We start from the raw sequence: 19,457 nt of genomic DNA, 5'->3' as shown, positions 1-19,457 counted from the left end.
CCCTCCATCGCCAGTCAGAGTGTATGACCAGCTGTATGTCTTGGTGTCTGTGACCTCTGACTCTTGAGCAGTCATTCTCTAGGCAAAATGAGAAGTACCCAGGTAGCAGATTCAGTTGTGATGCTCTGAATGGTATCGCATGGGAGTGGCAGGCCGTCATTCTGTTGAGGGCCACCGGCCTATGGGTTTGTTTTTTTAATTGAAGTATAGTTGATTTACATTGTTGTGTTAATTTCAGGTGTACAGCACAGTGATCCAGTTATGTATTTACATATATGTGTATATATTCTTTTTCAGATTCTTTTCCCTTATAGGTTATGACAAAATATTGAATGTAGTTCCCTAAAGAAAGCAATCAAGGGCCATTCAAGAGGAAGAGCTAAAAACACGTTACCTAAAAGGACCAGATTACCTTTTAAGTAAGAATGGGTTGCAAAGTTTTTTCTTCATTTTAAAAAACAATTATTTCAAAGTGCAAAAGCATCCTACTTTAGAGCTAGAAGGGCTGTGAGAAATCATCTGGTTCAAGTCTCTCATTTTTTTTAGATGAGGAACTTTGGTTCAAAGAGGTTACGTTTTTTTCTTCCAAGCCAAAGTCACATGAATGATTAGGGACACAACTGTCCCCAAACATCCAACTTTTCTGATTCAGGAGTCCAGGTGTTGTGATGTTCTGTTCAATATACCGCTCAGCTGATTTTTCTATCCGTATTTCTTAGTGTCTTAGGAATAAAGGAGAGAGTAGTGGGTAATAAGAAATTAAAGGAAAAAGTTAGAATGAAACGACTGAAAAAGAGAAAGAAGATGGAGTGACTTTTCAATTAAGTTATGGTTTCAGCTTGTCACCACGTGTCACTTTTAGCACCGAAATTGTAATTCCTTTTGAGCGTAGCTCTTTAAGAATTGTTGACGTTTTGTCATAGGCCATTCCCGAATGAAATGCAATAGTCAGTATAAGATGAAGTTTGGCAACCTGGAGTAGAAATGTTCTTTAGTTAGTGACTAAAATAAGACTAATCTACAAGTAGACTTATTCTGTGGGTTCAAATCCTGGCTCTGCCACTTCTTCTTAACTGTGTAGTCTTTGCAGATTAATCTCTCTAGGCCTCTATTTCCCCATCTGATAAACGGGGATAATGATACTCGTACTTCAGAGAGTTAGCGTAGGGCAGCCAGATGAGTGCTGGCCCATCGTGAGCTCTAGGTGCCCGAGTTTTTGTTGTTCAACACCAGATTTTACTTGGAGTAATATAATATAAATCCTTTTATGAACTTTCATGCATGTCATTAAAAACCAGCTTTTATCTTTGTCCTTCAGTGTACTGCCCACTTCTGGATTCCATGAATCATTCTCACAGGGATAAGTAAGGGAGCAGAAGCTAGTGGTGTCCCGCCCCCCCTGTGAAAGGCAGTCAGAAGTGGCGGGATGGCAAAGGTTCAGCACTGTGGAATCTTTGCTTTTCATTCTCTGTAAATGAATCTTCTCTCCCTGCTTTGGCCTTATCTTACTTCATTCTATGGTTATGGAATATGCAGAAGGTCTCTAATAATATGCTAAGGGTGGTGGGGATGAAATATAGACTAGAGAGAAGACAAAATCTTTGGCTAATGGGATCTTTTAACCAGATTTAGTATTAAACGTTATGCAGCTTAAAAGACTCTTTCAGGGGCTTCCCTGGTGGTGTAGTGGTTGAGAATCCGCCTGCCAGTGCAAGGGACATGGGTTTGAGCCCTGGTCTGGGAAGATCCCACATGCCGCGGAGCAACTAGGCCCGTGAGCCACAGTTACTGAGCCTGCGCGTCTGGAGCCTGTGCTCCGCAACGAGAGGCCGCGATAATGAGAGGCCCACGCACCGCGATGAAGAGTGGCCCCCACTTGCCGCAACTAGAGAAAGCCCTCGCACAGAAACGAAGCCCCAACACAGCCGTAAATAAATAAATAAATAAATATAAATAAATAAAAATTTTAAAAAAAAAGACTCTTTCAAAGAGTGCTTGAACTAGAAGAAAGTTTAGTAATTATCAATTACAAGTCTTTCATTTTACAAAGAAACTAAGGCCCCAAAGCTGATATTGTCTATTTGATATTACATTATTATTGTTTCTATTTTAATTATTTACTGATTCTCTACCCTGATGCAATATGGGCTTGAATCAGCCTATGAAGGTACAGAATTAAAATTCAGTGAGGGAATCTCTGTGTATGTGTGGTAGGGAAATGGGGAATGGGGGGAGGTAAATGGAAAACGTGGCCAAGGGGGAAATTTTTGAAAAGTTAATGCCCTGGAATACATGATAAAGGTCTGTACGTGTTCTGTACCTGTGGTTGGTTCCTAGCAGCCAACAGAAAGGGACATGGATGATATGATCCGCTGAGTTTACAAGTTAAACAGACCATTGCTGAGGAGAAGTAAAGCTAGTACTGATTTTGAGGTAGAAAGAAATTTTTCCATGCATTATTATAAATTTTTATTAATATTCCTGTGGCAAGCTACAACATTCTTGCATTTTGCATTCTTGCAACATTCTTGTATTTCCAGATCCAGAGCTCTGGATACTGCATGATCAGAAATGAAAGACTTCAGATATACTGCAGTAACACCTGTGTTAACAACCAAAAAAGTATGGTAATGGCATATTTTTGTCAGAAATATTGATCCAAAACTAGAAATTATATCAAGGCCTAAGGTGATAATCCTTCATTTCAGAGAAAAGCGTTTATTATATAAGAAGTCAATAACTGCTGAAACTAATGTCAAGTAGGCCATACAGTGTTTTGCGAACTGCAGATCGTAATTCTTAAGTAGATCATGAAATCAGTTTAGGAGGTTGTACCCAATGTATTTTTTTAATGAAATGGATTAACATAGAATATAGCAGAATGGAAGCTGACCAGAGGAAGAGTGTATGTGTGTGTGTATTTGTGGTTGTGCTGTATCACAGTGTAAAATGTACTTGTCACCAGGATTGTGGTCCAAAACATTTGAAAGCCATTGTCATCAAACCATTAAAAGGGGCACAGCAGCATCTTGGGCATAGGGTCAGATTAAGGTTGACCTAGGCTTCTGAAGAGTCGGAGGGAGAGGTTAAGGAAACTCCAAGCAAAGGTGCCCACTGGAGACTTGGGCTAAGACTGAGGAGGGTAAGGACCCCAGCAAATGCACATGCTCCAAAAGCAGCACTTTTCAAAACCCGTGGCTGTCATGGAGACGTGGGAGAGGACGCATGGTGGGGTACATTTAAAATGTCATGAGTCATACCCTGAGATAACACGGACAAGGTCATAGAGGGGGGCCCGTTCCATCGTGTTCATTCTCCCACCAACATAAGCCCCTTCCCCAAATCAAGACCAGGCCTTCAGCTGGATGCCCTTTGGACCTACACTGTCCAGTACAGGAGCCATGAGTCACCTGTGGCTACAGAGCCATTGTAACGTGGCTGGTCCCAAGTGAGACGTGCTCTAAGTATAAAATACACTCCAAATTTACAAGAATGTAAAATGTCTCGTAAAGTTTTTAATACTGATTTATTGATTACATGTTGAAATGATAGCATTTTGGATATATTGAGTTAAATAAAACATATTATTAATTCTACCTGTTTCGTTTTATTTTTGCAGTATGGCTGCTAGACATTTAAAACTTACATACGTGCCTCCTATTTGTGGCTTTTATTGTATTTCTGTTGGGCAGCACTGGTCTGGACTCTCCTTACGCTATCTCTAAAGTACCTCTTAAAGGACTATTTCGTAATTACTCTTAATCTTTTCTTTCCAGATCTTCCCACCTGCTTCTCAATCTTTGAAATGTCTTTAAGAGAGAAAGTCATTTTTTCTCTTAGTGATGAAATTCAAATGCACAGTTTGAGTTAATGTTTTAGTGGGGGTAGGTTTTTTTCAGTAATTTTTCTATCAATCAAGTCAATAATTGGTCGAACCTTCCTTGGTTGTTTGGGTAAAGGTAATGGAAAATGGGTTCCTCGTTTCCTAAGTTTTGGGGGATGGAATGATGGCACAAAAAGAGGGTAAAGTGATGGAAGACATTTGTGCCTGCCATTAATTTCACTCAGACTGCTGCCTGGGGACGGCTCTGCTATGGGAGATTTCTAGCTTTCAAGGGGGAAAAAAAGGCCTGATTTCAGATTATGCTTTGTTCCCTGGTGATTTGATAATTGCTGATTTCAATAACTGGCTTTTTTTTTCCTCCTCCTGAGCTAAATTTGGCTCTCAGTTTGGATTTCAAGAATTCTCCCCACTTATTTTTGACTATCAGGATCCCAACGAATTCAAAACTATATACCCTTTTAGATCCTTAATCCTAAGGGAAGGATCTAAAGCTTCCCTTACGATTAAGGATATAAAGCTGACTCTTTCCTCCGAGGTCCCATCTTAGGGGTCTGTTCCCACCGTGCTGTCTGGGCACCTTCCCTCCCCAGGTCTCAGTGCTGACTCTGCCCCCTACTCCACCTCCATCCCCACCAGGGTGACCATAGGTCTCACTGAATTTTCAAGACTCCATATCTCAGACTCAACATTTAGGATTGAGCAAAGGAAAATACTAGTATAATACTTCCTGGGATTCTGGTTTTTGAAAGGAAAATAGTTATAGGCCTAATGATTGAAAGATGGTTTGAAACTGAGAATGAAGTGTTTGATCCATTTTAACTGTTAATGAGAATCAGTGTGGTTCCACCAACAAGAAAAAGCAATATTGATTTTTCTTCTCTCTGTGCCCTCCCCCCTAGGAGTTGCTCTGAGACCTACCGCATGCCAGTGATGGAGTACAAAATGAACGAAGGGGTTTCCTACGAATTCAAGTTTCCCTTTCGAAATAATAACAAGTGGCAGAGGAATGCCAACAAGGGGCCTCATTCACCTCAAGTCTCGTCCCAGGTGCAGAGTCCCATGACCTCGAGGCTGAATGCCGGGAAAGGAGACGGGAAGATGCCTCCTCCAGAAAGGGCCGCCAACATTCCTCGAAGTATCTCCAGTGACGGGCGCCCACTGGAGAGGCGGTGAGTGTGCCTCCCAAGCTTTTCTCTAAATCTCTGCCCCAAATTTAAATAGCACCAGGCCCATAAGCACTAGCTTTAGGTCTTCCCATATTTTACTAGAAATCAAGACTTAAAACTGAGATGCATGCACTAGTGGTTTTCAAAACATGGCAGCATTCCAAAGCCATCAGGATAAGTGAAGATGTATTCCAGCAAAGCATTCGGCTCTGTACAATGGTATTTGGGCTTTGCTCTTTCATTTTCATGGGATATCAACAGAAATCATCACTGCACACTCAGTAGCCATATGAACTAGAACTTGGCAGACTCTTTGAGGTGACATTGACCATATCATCATCTTTGACAGTCCTTGTCTTTTGGAGATGAGTGATACAACAGTGGCAAGAGAATGCAGGTTTTTGGTTGAGTGTCTGTGTTTGTGTCACTTTGTTAATAAAGAATTGTGAGAAGGGAAAGCCACTAGTATAGCACAAACCTATTTTACCACTGCTCTGAATGTAAAAGAAAATAGTGGATATGTTAAAACACTCAGTCCTGAGCAAAGTAAGCAAAAGGAGAGGGATTGAGGGATCCCAGAAAGTAACAAAACGAGGTTTGCTGTTAAATTGAAAGTCACAGTGGATTCCCTCACAGGTGATAACTGGTGAACTCTTCCTTAACCAGGATGCCCTAGCACTTTTGTCTCGAATTCACTGTAAAATGCAGCACTGTGAACTAAGAACCTCGGCCAAAAATTGAACTCGATAAAGTACTCTTAAAATGTGAATACAAATGGACTACATAATTTTAAATCATTGCACTGTAAATTCAGTTACCCCAAATTACCTAGGCTAATGAAGGAGACGGTTGAACTCAATGACCTGCTAGTGCCCTCCTAGAAGAAGCCAACTTCTTTCTGTCCATGCACTGTCCTTTCCCCACCACTGTGCTTGTCTTGATCACATCTCTGAGTGTTTTTGTGGCCCCCGCACTGCAGAGGGATCAGGAACCCTCAGAGCTGGTGGGGAGAAGTCTCTGTTCCAGGAGCTGCTGTGGGTAGAAGGAAGGTCTCTGGAGCCAAAATGTGAGCTTGACTCATCTGAGCCTCAGGAACCAGGTCCAGCAAGAACAGGGCGCCAAGGAAAACAGATCCCAGCTATGCTTCAGGAGTCATTGGTTCAAGTTGAGAGCAGAAAGTTGGAGATTTTAAAAACCACACAATGATGTCTTTTATCTTAAAAGACATAAAACATTGTCACTTAACTATTGCAGAAATACTAGAATACCATGTAGAAATAGTTTAATCACAACAGACAACCAAAAAAAAACCTAGTTGTCTTTCTAAAATTCCTCATGTAATACTGAGGATTTATTTACAGAGCCTTGCTATTTATCTCAATAAAGGATTCCTCTCTCAAAGTGGCTGCATTCCCATCTGGACTCCTCTTGCTTTCATTATTTTCGAGAAGGAAAAGCATCCAAGTGGTCGCTGAATAAATTCTTTGTTCTGCACATTCCAAACTTGGCTCCCTCTGAGGTGTGTGTTAACTGGAATTCATGATTTGGCCCACATTTGGAAGGATGAACCTAGGAAACCATTGTTTAGAGAAGGACCTTTTGTTCCTCTCAGTGCTATTTTCTTTCTCTCCAGGACAGTCATCAGGCTTTTATGAGTGAAATTGGATTTGTGTTATTTTCTTTATACAACAGTCCCTATAATAAAATAGCAGAATATATTTTGATTCCACGTCGAATTTAATTTCTGCAACAGAAACTAAAGCTTATTGCTGAACATACTGACCTCTGAAAGTGAAAATATTTTTTGTAGCTAATTATCCTCTTACGATGCAAGCAACTTTTAGTGCTGAAGACAACTCCATTTTTTCCAGATGGAGATCTTTGAGTTCTAGAGGTTCTTTTTGTGGGTACTTGTGTCTGCCTTTCATCGTAACTCCACCCAGAGGAAAGGGAATCCGCGTGCTCTCCCTTTAAGACTAATAATAGCCCTGTGGCTCTCCAAGCTGTAAGAGGAAAGTGACAGAAGTGAGGCTGCCAATGGTTTTTTAACCTCTACTCACTTCCCTCTAAGGCTTCTTAGTTTCAGAGATCCTTGAGGACATTGGACTAGGATGTAAGAGCTTATGACGGAGGGCTTGTAAAATCTAAGCTTTACATTTTCAGGTTATTTGGCTCCTCTTCATTTTGAAAGGTGTGGTAATTAGACGGCTATTCTTTCATGAAAATTTAAGAGTTCGCTGTCCTATCCCATCATTCTTAACTTTTAGTAAAGCAGTATTTCTTATTTAAGTTTCAACTTTGAGTCATAAATAGAAGGTACTATTTGAGAAACTTTGTATTGCTACTGTTTGCAGAATATTTGAGTATAGAATAGACTCGTGACCTTCATCGGGAATACTTCCAGATTCCTCAGATTCATACAGTGTACCTGGGAATATAATTTCCTCCATGAAACGTAGTAAAATATAACTAAAAAATTTAAGCATTCCCTTCATAGTCTTACTGAGAACAAACCACCTTACTGTGACGTGGAAGTGAGGCCCCTGGCCGGGCGCACCTCCTCCATCTGACTCTCCCCTTCATGCCAGCCCTGCCCTGGGTGCCATTTGCATTTGTACCTGGGCCATCTAGAGAGTGTGCTATGGACCGTTCAGATGAATCACAAATAGTCAAAACAAATGCCCAGGTCTGCCATTCCTTGAATCTTGCCTTACCAATAGTGACATGAGCCCGATACTGAGACTAAAGGATGGTCCCTCGGTATCTGCGAAGATTGGTTCCAGAGCCCTCCATGGATACCAAAATCTGCACCTGCTCAAGTCCCGTAGTTGACCCTCACGTCCTCGGATTCAACCAATTGCAGATCGTAAACATAGTAGTGTATGTATTGAAAAAATCCCTGTAGAAGTGAACCTACGCAGTTCAAACCCATGTTGTTCAAGGGTCAGCTGTATTCCCTTTACATGGTTGGTTTGTTCCATTTATTTTTCTCCTCCAGTTTAGGCAAGTTGTGTTTAACTGTAGAGAAACCAGCTGTATTTAAGCTTAAGTTAGCAGCCGCCTCAAGCCTACTCTGCACGTGCTGCACAAATTGCCTACTTCATTCACCACGGTTGGACCCAGCACGGTTCATTTTAGATGAAAACTGAATATACTGCTTGTAGAAACTTAATCTACTGCTTGTAGAAACATAGATTTTCTTAAATGGTGTGCAGGATCCCAGAGTTAAAGGCCATTAGAAATAATTTTTTTAAAAAATACTTGTGGAACAGATTATCCTTTTTCCTTTAGTACCAAGGTCACGATTTTTGACATACTAAAAGGTGTTGGTATTTGGAGTTTCTAACAAGAATTATTTCACTGAATTGTGCTCTCTATACATTGTTAAGAGAAACTGATGCAGTAAGAACAGATGGCGCATTTGCCATCTAAGTAGAAAAAAGTCTGATTTGATTGGGTTTAAATACAGGAGCTTTATGCTCTCTAAGTGGCCTTTCAAGTACAGAATTTTATGGTATTTGTGGGAGTAGTTCTTATTGACAGAATTAATATTTAACAAAAATAGGTAATATGATGCAATCACTCTTCTGGCCTCAAATTTATCTAGAGTGTAAGGGTAGGACTGAAATAAAAATAGCTGGCTAGGGCTTCCCTGGTGGCGCAGTGGTTAAGAATCTGCCTGCCGATGCAGGGGACACGGGTTTGAGCCCTGGTCCAGGAAGATCCCATATGTGGCAGAGCAACTAAGCCCATGTGCCACAACTACTGAGCCTGCGCTCTAGAGCCCGCAAGCCACAACTACTGCGCCCGCGTACCAGAGCCCGTGCTCCGCAACAAAAAAAGCCACTGCATTGAGAAGCCCGCACACTGCAACAAAGAATAGCCCCCATTTGCCACAACTAGAGAAAGCCCGTGCACAACAATGAAGACCCAACACAGCCATAAATGAATAAATAAATATATAAATAAATAAATAAGTAAGTAAGTAAATAGCTGGCTATAGTACATTGAACTTAACACGTTACTGTGTTTAAACATAATGTGGGATCAGTAATAAAACCCTGATCTGGGTTAATATGTTCAGAAAAGCTTAACTATTTCAGAGGCTTTGCAAAAACAACAGGCATGTTGGCACACAAAGGAATTTTCCTTTCTCTTTTTTGTAGATGAAATATTTCCAGGCTTTGTATAAATATTTAATGTCGGATCTTACTGAACCATTGATACTTTTGCATTTTACCTGAATACCATACTATTCCCCTTTCCCTGCTGTATTTGACGCTCAGCAGCTGGATGGAGTGTTGGTTCCTTTACGGAGTTACAGCTGGCTACACCTGCAGCCTCCCTAATGCCGCCCTCCTCTGCAGACACAGCTGCACCATACAGAGCATGAAGACTGTGCTGGAGGATACTGTTGAAACAAACGAAAAGAGTTCTCCTCTCAGCATAATTAGTTGCGTGTCCATTCTTTTTGGGGGGGGGGGGCCATGCCGTGTTGCATGCAGGATCTTTTTTTTTTTTTTTTTAATTTATTTTTGGCTGTGTTGGGTCTTCATTTCTGTGCGAGGGCTTTCTCTAGTTGCGGCAAACGGGGGCCACTCTTCATCGCGGTGCGCGGGTCTCTCACTGTCGCGGCCTCTCTTGTTGCGGAGCACAGGCTCCAGATGCGCAGGCTCAGTAGTTGTGGGTCATGGGCCTAGTTGCTCCAAGGCACGTGGGATCTTCCCAGACCAGGGCTCGAACCCGTGTCCCCTGCATTGACAGGCGGATTCTCAACCACTGCGCCACCAGGGAAGCCCCATGCAGGATCTTTTAACCACTGAACTTCCAGGGAAGTCCCTCAATCTTTATTTTCAAGGAAATGTTTTCTAGGTTTATTTCGAACAGGTTCTGTGTTAATAATCCTCACGGTGTCATTTTGTTTTCAGACAAAGCCAGCATGCATTTATTCTTTACTCTTCCTTTGTTTGGAATATTAGCTGTGGCTAGAAGTTGCATGACTTGTTCTTTCAAATACTGCCCTCCTGGATCATAGTTGTTTGAGTTGACATGAGGACCTTGACTCATGGAATTCTTGAGTTTCACTGGGGTTGCTCAGACTGCATCCCCATTGACTGCTGTATTTCCAGAGCCACTGGATGTTGTGGGCTTCGGCATATCCGGTACCTTTTGCCATTCCCTCCTCCTTCAAACTCCTCTTCCTTATCTTCCAAAACTTTCCTCCTGATTTTTTTTTCTTTTTTTTGGTCAGTTCTTTGCCTTTGTCTTATCCCCCCCCGCAAATGCTGTGTTCCCCCATGACTCCTTCCTCATTTTTCTTTTAATCCCCTACTGTGCAATATCTCTGAATAGTTTATTTGTTTTAGTAACCTCAGCCATCATGTGTATGTGGGCAGTTCCTGGATAGTACACATTTGGTCTTGACCTCTTCTTTACTTTTCATATTCATATACCCGTCTTCCTCCTGAATATCTGCACTTGAATGTCACACCAGTGTCCCAGACTCACCAGTCCAAACTGACTTCAGCCATACTCCTGCCCGTCCTCCACCTCTTCCTTCTCACGTGTTGCCCATCTTGGTGAAGGTCTTTGAATTCTGCCCAGGTAGCCAGAGCAGAACTAGAATTCATAATTGCCCTCCTGCACCCTCATCCCCGTCTCGACACCCATTTAGTTGTCAAGTTCTACCCTTCGGTTCAGTCCCTCATGTAAGCATGCTCCTTGTCATTGCCTTAGGGGCTCTCGTTTCACACTTAAGATTTTTCTGGCCAGAACAGCCTCCCACTTTCTCCCTGTCCGCTGCATACTGCACGGGACGGCCTAATACAAAGGGAATTGCTCCTCAGGCCCTGCCTTTCATCCTAGCCTTCCGCACAGCCTTCAGTATCAAGTCCACCTCCCGCTGTGGATTTACTGACTTGGCTTTGTCTTTCCCAGGCTCTAGGCTTGTGACTCTCTGCTGCCAGGTTTTCTCTTGATAACCTTTATACCTGCAGCTCTGCTTGATCTGCCTTCTACCCCATCCTTCAGCAGCTTAACAGCTGCTGGTATTTTAACACCAAGCCCAAGCCTCACCTTCTCTGAGACGTCTCCTCCCATCTCTGCCTTCATTGCCCATCCTGGGAATTTTCATATTGCTGCCTGTCTGCTTCCTTCACAGAATTTATTATATTTCATTTTAATCTTATTGGTCCATTTTTCCAATTTAAGGTAGCCTGTCTTATTCATCATCATATCCCAAGGACCAACTACTGATTCTGGCATTTTAATAGGCTTGCAGTGAATTTTTTTAAAACTTCATTAGTTAAACCAGTAAGCAAAAAAACTTAAAGAAGTAAGAACAGAAGTAAATCAATTTGGGAGAAAATAGTTGGGGTTTTTTTTCTTTTTTTTTTAACTTTTTTTTACTGTTGTAAAATATACATAACATAAAACTTACCATTTGGACCACAGTTCTGTGGCATTATGTATGTTTCCATCGTTGTGCAACTACCACCAACATCCATCTCCAGAACTGAAACTCTGTGTCCATTAAACAATAACTCCCCCTCTCCCCAGCTCCTGGCTGTTACCTTTCTATTTTCTGTCTCTGTGAATTTGACTATTCTTGGTACCTCACATAAATAGAAACTTTATGTAAGTGGAATCATAAAATATTTGTCCTTTTGTGACTAGTTTATTTCACGTCAGTGTAATGTATTCAAGGTTCATTCGTGTTGTAGCATATGTCCAGTTTTCCTTCTTGCTTATTAGCTCAAGCTGCTATAACAAAATACCATAGATTCAGTGACTTAAACAATGGACGTTTACTTCTTACAGTCCTGGAGTCTGGGAATTCCAAGATCAAGGTTCCAGGACGTGTGGTTCTTGGTGAGGACCCTCTTCCTGACTTGTAGAAAGCGCCTTCTTGCTGTGTCCTCACACGGCAGAGAGCTCTGGTTTCTTCCTCGTCTTATAAGGGCGCTAATCCCATCATGGGGTCTCCACCCTTATGACCTTATCTTAACCTAATTACTTCCCAAAGGCCCCACCTCCTAAAGGCATTACATTGGTGGTTAGGACTTCAAGATATGAATTTGGGGGTGGGGGGGAGTCATTAAGTCCGTAACCTTTCCCTTTTTTAAGACTGAATAGTATTCCATTGTATGTATGTACCACATTTTGTTATCCATTCATCCATCAATGGACAGTCAGGTAAATCCGTTTATTTTTATAAAATTAAATGACACATAAAAGTCAAACATGCTTTAATCCGATAAAGCTATAGAATTGAAGCTTAGATTTAAGTAGAATTCTTTGCTTTTTGTTGACTAAGTTTAGAATACTCCTATTTTAAAAGTATATTGTGTGTAAAGCTGTCTAGAATTCAAAGGGAAACGTGAGTTGTTCTTGATTGAATTTCCTCTAATTGGTTTCAGTTAGGCTGAAACTGAATTATGGCATTTTATTTGTCAGCCAAGTTAAGGTAGAAAAGCAGAGGGCTGTACTTAACTTAAACTCACCGAGCTCTTAAGCCTCTTTTTCCCCAACTCTTCAAAGGAGTAAGTGTACTCTGGCATCTACATTGGGGTCAGAGTTTAGATAATTTGCAAGTTCACACTTTTAGATTAGAGAACAAAGGTGTTTCCTTTTTAAGCATTCAGGAAATGGGCACAGCGGCCTGAGCCTGGCACACCTCCCAGTTCCCTTTCTTTTATAAACTCTAGAGTGAGCCAGGGAATGAGACCAGGCTGCTCCCACGTGGTCCCCAGCTTAGGCTCTTGAATTGCTTCATCGTTCCTTGGGCCTTGAAAGTAGCTGCTTTGCACTCCACCCAGGGAAATGTTCCAGGGGGCTCCTCCTTGCAGAGCCACCAGTGTTTTACTGTAACCCGCCCAGAAATTCCCAGATGTGCCAGGAGTGCAGGCTCTGCCGTCCAGGGGCCTTGACTGGCATCCTGGCCCCACCCCTTGGGAGTGATGTGATGGTGGGAAGCTCCTGATCCCCTCTACACTTCAGCATCGCCAGGAATCAAACGGGCCACTAGCCCCACCTCTCAGAGTCAGCATGATGATTAACTAAGGTAATATAGTTACTCTGTGTTCAACCCGAGCTCTTAGGACAGGCCTGGCACACGGTAAGGCTTAGAAAATGGTAGTCCCTGTTTGTCTTTGATGTCATTTTGTAGATGCTCTTCTACACACAGCTACATGGAAGTCAAAGAGAGCTAGTTGCAATGGGGTACTTAAGGATATGGGTAGAGCTGGCCAGACTGGACTGACGAGTCAGTTTGCAGCCTAATGCAGGTCACGCCAGTGTGTTTCCAAGGAGCAAGTTGTGCTGTCTTCAGCGCCAGCATCCTGGTTAACCTCGGTGAGACGGAGAGGCTGAGTTCAGGAGGGCTGCTTTGCTGGGAACAGTCATGGTGAGCAGGTGTAGGAAATACTGCAAAAACCATCCATTGAATTAGAATAGACTGAGAGGTGATCTTGTAGAAAGCAATCGTGTTATGGGAAGAGAATGAGGTGGCAGCTGGGCACATCGTTCTGCGTGTCAGTAAGGAGCTGTCCTCCTGCGTGCATCCAGCAGCAGGGTCTTGCCCTCTTAGCCCTTTTTTTAAGGGAGTGCTGCATTAGGACCACCCAGGGAGGCCTGGCCTGATCCCACTTTATGGGAAGGGTCTAAAGGCCCACAGTGGCCCTGGGGCTTCCTCCAAAAGCACCCCCTTGTCCACCCTCCGACACCTGACACGGGGAAGGCCTTCCCAGAAGCCAGATCTACTATGGGTCCTGCTGTAGCCCTCCCCTCATGGAGAAGGCAACAGGAGTCTTAGGCCCTTTTTTTTTTTTTTTTTTTTTTTGGATGACCACAACAAAAGCAACAATGATTGCAATTACCAAACACGAAACACACTCATGCTATGTCATAATATTGACATTCAGTCCAGTAATCCTCCACTGTAACAGCTCCTTTACTTCGCAGTGAAAACTGATTTGTATATTCTTTGCCTCTGAGTCCTTGTGGGATTTTTTTTTTTTTTAATTCAAACAGAAAGTCACAAAAATTATAATCATCCTCATCAGTTCACTCAGTCCCATGTAATTAATTTTTCTTTTCATCTTGATCTTTTGTTAGCACTTTTATGAGCTCATCAGTTTTTCATTAGAGTTCTGAAAATGCTTATTCATTCAGTTCAGCAGTACAGTCAGTTACCAGAAACCTGTACTTGTCAGAGTCTTTTCCATGAATTCCTTGAAGATGAAACCCTTTTATAGGAATATATTTGCAAAAGCATCACAGTACACCCAGAACTGTCTGTAAATGACAAAAGACTTAAAAATGACCACGGTTAAAGATTTGATGAAAGTTCATAATAATGCAATTGACAAGGAAATTTAGTTATTTCTGAGATATACATATTAAAGTAATAACTAGAATTGTGACTTATAACATTATACCATAACATATAAGATTTTTAGAAATTTCCTGTAATGTCTGAAACATTTATATTAACATATTTCCATACAAACAACCCAATGAAAGTTTAGTATTAGTTGTTTTGTTTGTTTTTTTTTTTTATACTGCAGGTTCTTATTAGTCATCAATTTTATACACATCAGTGTATACAAGTCTTAGGCCCTTTGCCTGATGAGGGCACATCAGCCATATGGACACGTTTATCATTAGGAATTTAAATAATTCTCAGGGGTAAAAAGGGATATCCCGCTGCCTTATATTTGAAACCACTGACATTTTTCTTTAAGATTTGTTGATTGCACAACACGTGTGTAAACGTGTGCGAATGCGTGATAATGAGACAGGTGAGCTACCTAGACCCACGCCCACAGTCAGCAGTGTGAAGTCTCCCCGGAAGCCTGTTGTGCAGAGCCCGGGACAGTGAGTGGTGTGACCGAGGTCTCCTTCCACCCGTGGAGCTCCCTCCGTATGGTGACAGGGTGGCCGTCTGGGACCCACCTATCATTGAAGTGCCTGCCGGGAAAAGTGGGTTTAGTCTCCTTTTTACCTGCAGGAACGATTGTCGTGAAATAATGAGATTGGCAGAATGCCCTTGGGGGCGGTCAGCAGAGTTGAATTGATCTCTTCACCCGAGTGTGTATGTGTGTCTCTGGCCACTGGGCTGTCGGCTGGTGACTCGTACCACCGGAGGGCTTGCTGGACGCTGCTTCAGGCCACATGAAGACGGCCCTGGACCATTTGCTCTGGACCCACCTCCTTAGGATCTGCAGGCTCCTTTTAAGGAGCAAGCACCAATACACAAGGAGGGGTGGCAGGGGAGGTGATTGACTCATATACCGTGGCCCTGCTAGCAAGTTCACTGCCGTCTCCCCACCAGTCCCCACTCCTGGGGAGAGTCGGAATCCAGCCTGATTAAATAGCCTAGAGGCTCCCAATCTCTGGCTTTTGGTTTGACTCTTCTAGTTTCCCATTATATTTAGAATATGACAAATGACGATGGCAGCTGAATGGCACATACGCCAGGCTCTGTTCAGAGTCTCTTATGTGAGTTTTCTCAGTTAATCCACCCAACAGCCCAGTAAGTTGGTGGCTCTTTCCCCCTTTTACACATAAGGATGCCCGGGGACAGAGAGATGAAATCGTTTGTGCGGAGTCCTGGCTGGTTAGTGGTGGAGCTGAAATTAGCACCAAGGCCACCAGACTGCGGAGCCCCTACCCTCGCCACCATGCTGCAGGGATGAAGCCTACCACCATATATAGATGGTGCTCAAGAAATACTTGCCAGATGAATGCATGCGTGTTTGTAGGCTAAGGGGGCCCAGCCATGTGTGCTGCAGTCAGGGCCAGCTTCAGGTGTGTAGCCTGTGTAGCTGCACAGGGCCACACGCTTAGCAGGGTTCAGTGTTCTGCTTGAAATTTGCAATACGTTTGAACAAGGAGACCCAGAGTTTCATGTTGCACTGAGTCCCACAAATGATGTAGCTGGTCCTGTCTGCAACCCATTTTAATGTTCTGTTCTGTAGAGTCACCCTTAGATATAAAATTGGCTCTTCTCAAGAGGCACCCATGATGTGTGCCAGGCTGTGAACCTCCAACAGCTTGCCAGCAGCTGGGAGATGATGATCTGTTATCTTGGTGTGATGAGTTGCTGTATTTCCCTAACTGTGCAAGAGTTATTCTTTGTTGTAAATTGATCTCATCACGGGAGGTTCATCAGAACAGGACTTCCATGGTCCAGTCGGAATAGCTGATAGGGATTGCATGGTCAGAAAGCCAGGAATGGCTCTGGTTCACAAAGTTAGGAAGAGATGAAACAACAGGGGGGTGGGGTGATTGAATCTGAATACAACTTGTTCAAACTAGTCTGGATACAGCACCCAAATGACATTACCTCGAGTCATTTTAGAGAATTTTTTTAAAACAATTCTGGAAGAATCCTGGTTGATAAGCATTGCTAAAGACAGACTTTGACTGGATCCCATTCCCTGGGTGAATAGTGTTTTAATTGCTAAGTTGTGGTAAAATGCTGTGCTTAGTTATGGACTCAGATATCTAATTCGTCAGTCATTTCTGCTCTTTGAAATCCTCTCGGTTGTTCTTGCCGTCATTCCTCTGTCTGCACTGGAGTTACAGAGGGCCTTATCTCCTTGGACACATCCAAGCAGTGCTGTCACTTTGGAGTAAAAAGCAGGAAACAGAGGCATAATTAAACCCATACATAAATACTCAGGAAAGAAAAATTTAGCATCCGTTACTCGGATACTGAGAGTTCCTTATCCATAAATTGATGTCACAGTCTCAAGAGATCAATTTAATAAGAGTCTATCAATGTTAACATCGTATGTGTAGTTCTGTGAGTTGAGTCATGGGAAGGGTATGGTGGGGGGCAGGGGTTATTTTATTAGAAATCTGGGGATTTTTTGGCACTTCTCTTCTCTCTTTTATCCTGACGTGAGGAGGCTTCTGGAAAAATGAAGAACTGATATTGATCTTGGACCATCTCTTCCTAATCCATCCCATTCAACTCTTTGTTTTCATTGCAGTGAAATGTGCTGCATATAAATGGAAAGCTGACATTGAGTGCAGTCCTGCAGACTATGGGAGTATTGTCTGTCGAGCTGATGATCATGACTTTTTCAATTGCTGCATTCTTTGTACAGTCCAAAAGCCCTGGTGTTTTATTTCTGCAGAGGGAAGTCATAGCCCTAGAGAACATTTAAGATCGGTTACTTTAAAAACATTTAGTTATTTCTCAGCTAAATTGTTAAAAATGGAGGGAAGAGAATCTACTGAAATTAAGGCTAAAAGATTTTTAGACATTTCCTTTCTGACAGTGACCATAGCATTCTTGAAGAAGATTATTTCTTATATTCCACAGAATCTAAAGATCTCACAGCAAGTGAAAGATGTATTCATCTTAGTCCTCTAAACCTATTTGGGCATTAACATCCAGATGCCCGGGCTCATTAAGACTGAGAGAAAGTAGAAAGATCTGGGTTTATCTCAAAAGAGAAGAAAAGACTTGTGATCCATTAAGGTAGAGTAGGGGGGATGTCCGAGATTCAAGAGGTTAGCGTGCTGCCTTCCCATGTGAGCCAATGCAGGGGTTATTCTTTTTCAAAGTGGCAAGACAACAACCAGCCCAACTTCCAGAAATGATCAGCCGCAGCCTCTGGCAGAAGTAGACAGCCAGTGCCAGGCAGGTGGGTACCTTCCACTCCCTGACCTAGATCTGTTCTCAAATAATATTTGCGAGATGGTATCAAATTCAGAGTATTTGGAAAGAATAGTAAGTCATCAGAATAAGGGCTAATTCTGAATTTTTTTTGCCTACCGTACATACATCTAGAGTCATAAAAACATTTGGGTGGCATTTCCATCAGTTGCTGTATGTGTGTTCTGTGTGTGTGGACAGCCTGAAAACAAAGCCACTATTGAGTTATATAAATTCAGAAAAGGCATTGGAATGAATGCTGGCCTTCTGGAAATGCTATTTTTTCACTTTGGGATAACTCCAGCAACCAGATAGAATTTTCTGATACATTTGCCAAATAAAAGAGCTGAGGTTGAGAACTAGCATGATATATTTTAGCTTAATGTACGTTTTGGAGAGCAGGGTAAGAAAAGCAAGCTCTAAATATAAATACAAAAGTTACATCTTGACTTTGGCTATGGAATCATGTTGTCACTTCTTCGTAGATGCAAAAACATTTTAACATTCACCGTGAATATAATTTCACTGGCTATTACTTGTTTACCCCAAAGAGAGCTAAAAAGTCATCAGGCGCCCGGACGTGGCATTGGCCCCAACCCCGTTCACATTTCTGCTGCCGTCTCCTTTCTTTCCATCTTTCTGTAACACCTCCTCCTCTTCGCAGTAAGAAAATCAAAGCAGCTGCAAAATGAACTGTTTTTGAAGTTTCTCTGTATTAGGTGCATCTAAAAGCCAAACAAACTCTTAAAGCAGAAAGGAGTGATTCATGCCATTCCTTAATCCTTACCTAGTTTTCTTTGTGACCTACTCCTCCCATTCTTCCCCCACTCCAGTCCCCTTCCAACTGCTTCACAATAAGCAGTGAGAAGTTTGGGAGATGTTTTAATAGAAAAGAAGGGATAACAGAATCACAGCTGCTAACAGGTTTGTCGCTGAGGAAAGAACTGGGGCTCCCAAGTCAGATCTGCCACATGGGCATAGATGGATTTGGGGGGGGTGTCATATTTTTCGGTGCCTGTCCTTATTCTTTTTCTGATAGAAAAGCTTCTCGGCGTGATTTTATTATGCCTTCTGTCAATTTCTGTACCTGAAGCCCCATCCTGCCCTGCTTCAGAAGGTATGTAGGTTCACTGTAAAAAACTGCCATGTTTCAGTGAATCAGGTTCAGTCCCAAGGCTTCAAAACTTTGGCTTCAGTGTAAGACTCTATGTGCAAAATCGTCTGACCCTGCAGACCCCTTGCAAACTGTCTTATTAAGCACAGAAAACCCAGCCTTCTGTAGGGGGCAGAGTACAGTGAACTCAGAATCAAGAAGCCTGGCTTATTGAAAAAGTGACTTTGATTCCCCTCCCTCAGCTATAAAATGGAAATGACCTGCCCTGCTACAAGAGCCAGTGATCTGTGCCAGCATTCACTTCGGAAATAAAATATCGTTGTTATCAAGATTTAGCCGACGTCTCATCACAGTCTTCAACCTCACTTGTTAATATCCAGCAGTTGCCCCAATGCCTATTTGAGTGGAGACGGTAGAGGGCAGAAAATCACGTCTCTCCTAACTCCAAAGCTCTGGTTTCTGCGTCGAGCCAGTCCACGGGGTGAGGGATCCCTAATTTTAGAAAGAGATGTATTGTGGGCTACGTGGAGCACATCTCCGCTGTGTTATTATATAAACTCAGTCATTTCAGTGAAATTCAACAACTGCAGTTCTAGGCACGTTTCCATGGAAGTTTTTATATGGTGATGCTACTATCAACCAAATGTATACACACTAAATAGC

The 19,457-nt window shown here is 42.4% G+C and overlaps 1 protein-coding gene across 8 annotated transcripts in view; it reads left to right on the top strand.

Moving 5' to 3' along the window:
• Positions 1 to 19,457, top strand: part of SIPA1L1 (signal induced proliferation associated 1 like 1) — a 383,378-nt gene that overhangs the window by 307,400 nt on the left and 56,521 nt on the right. For all 8 annotated transcript variants that reach the window (XM_082451505.1, XM_082451510.1, XM_082451509.1 and 5 more), the window contains one exon: positions 4,744 to 5,013. In XM_082451505.1, the coding sequence (XP_082307631.1) occupies positions 4,744 to 5,013 (270 nt within the window). The remainder of the gene's footprint in view (positions 1 to 4,743; positions 5,014 to 19,457) is intronic.

This window comes from Balaenoptera physalus, assembly GCF_965194825.1.
Source record: "Balaenoptera physalus genome assembly, chromosome: 2".
In the NCBI taxonomy this organism is placed as follows: Eukaryota; Metazoa; Chordata; class Mammalia; order Artiodactyla; family Balaenopteridae; genus Balaenoptera; species Balaenoptera physalus.
Note: the sequence above shows the minus strand (reverse complement) of the source record. Positions and strands in the feature narration are given on the sequence as shown.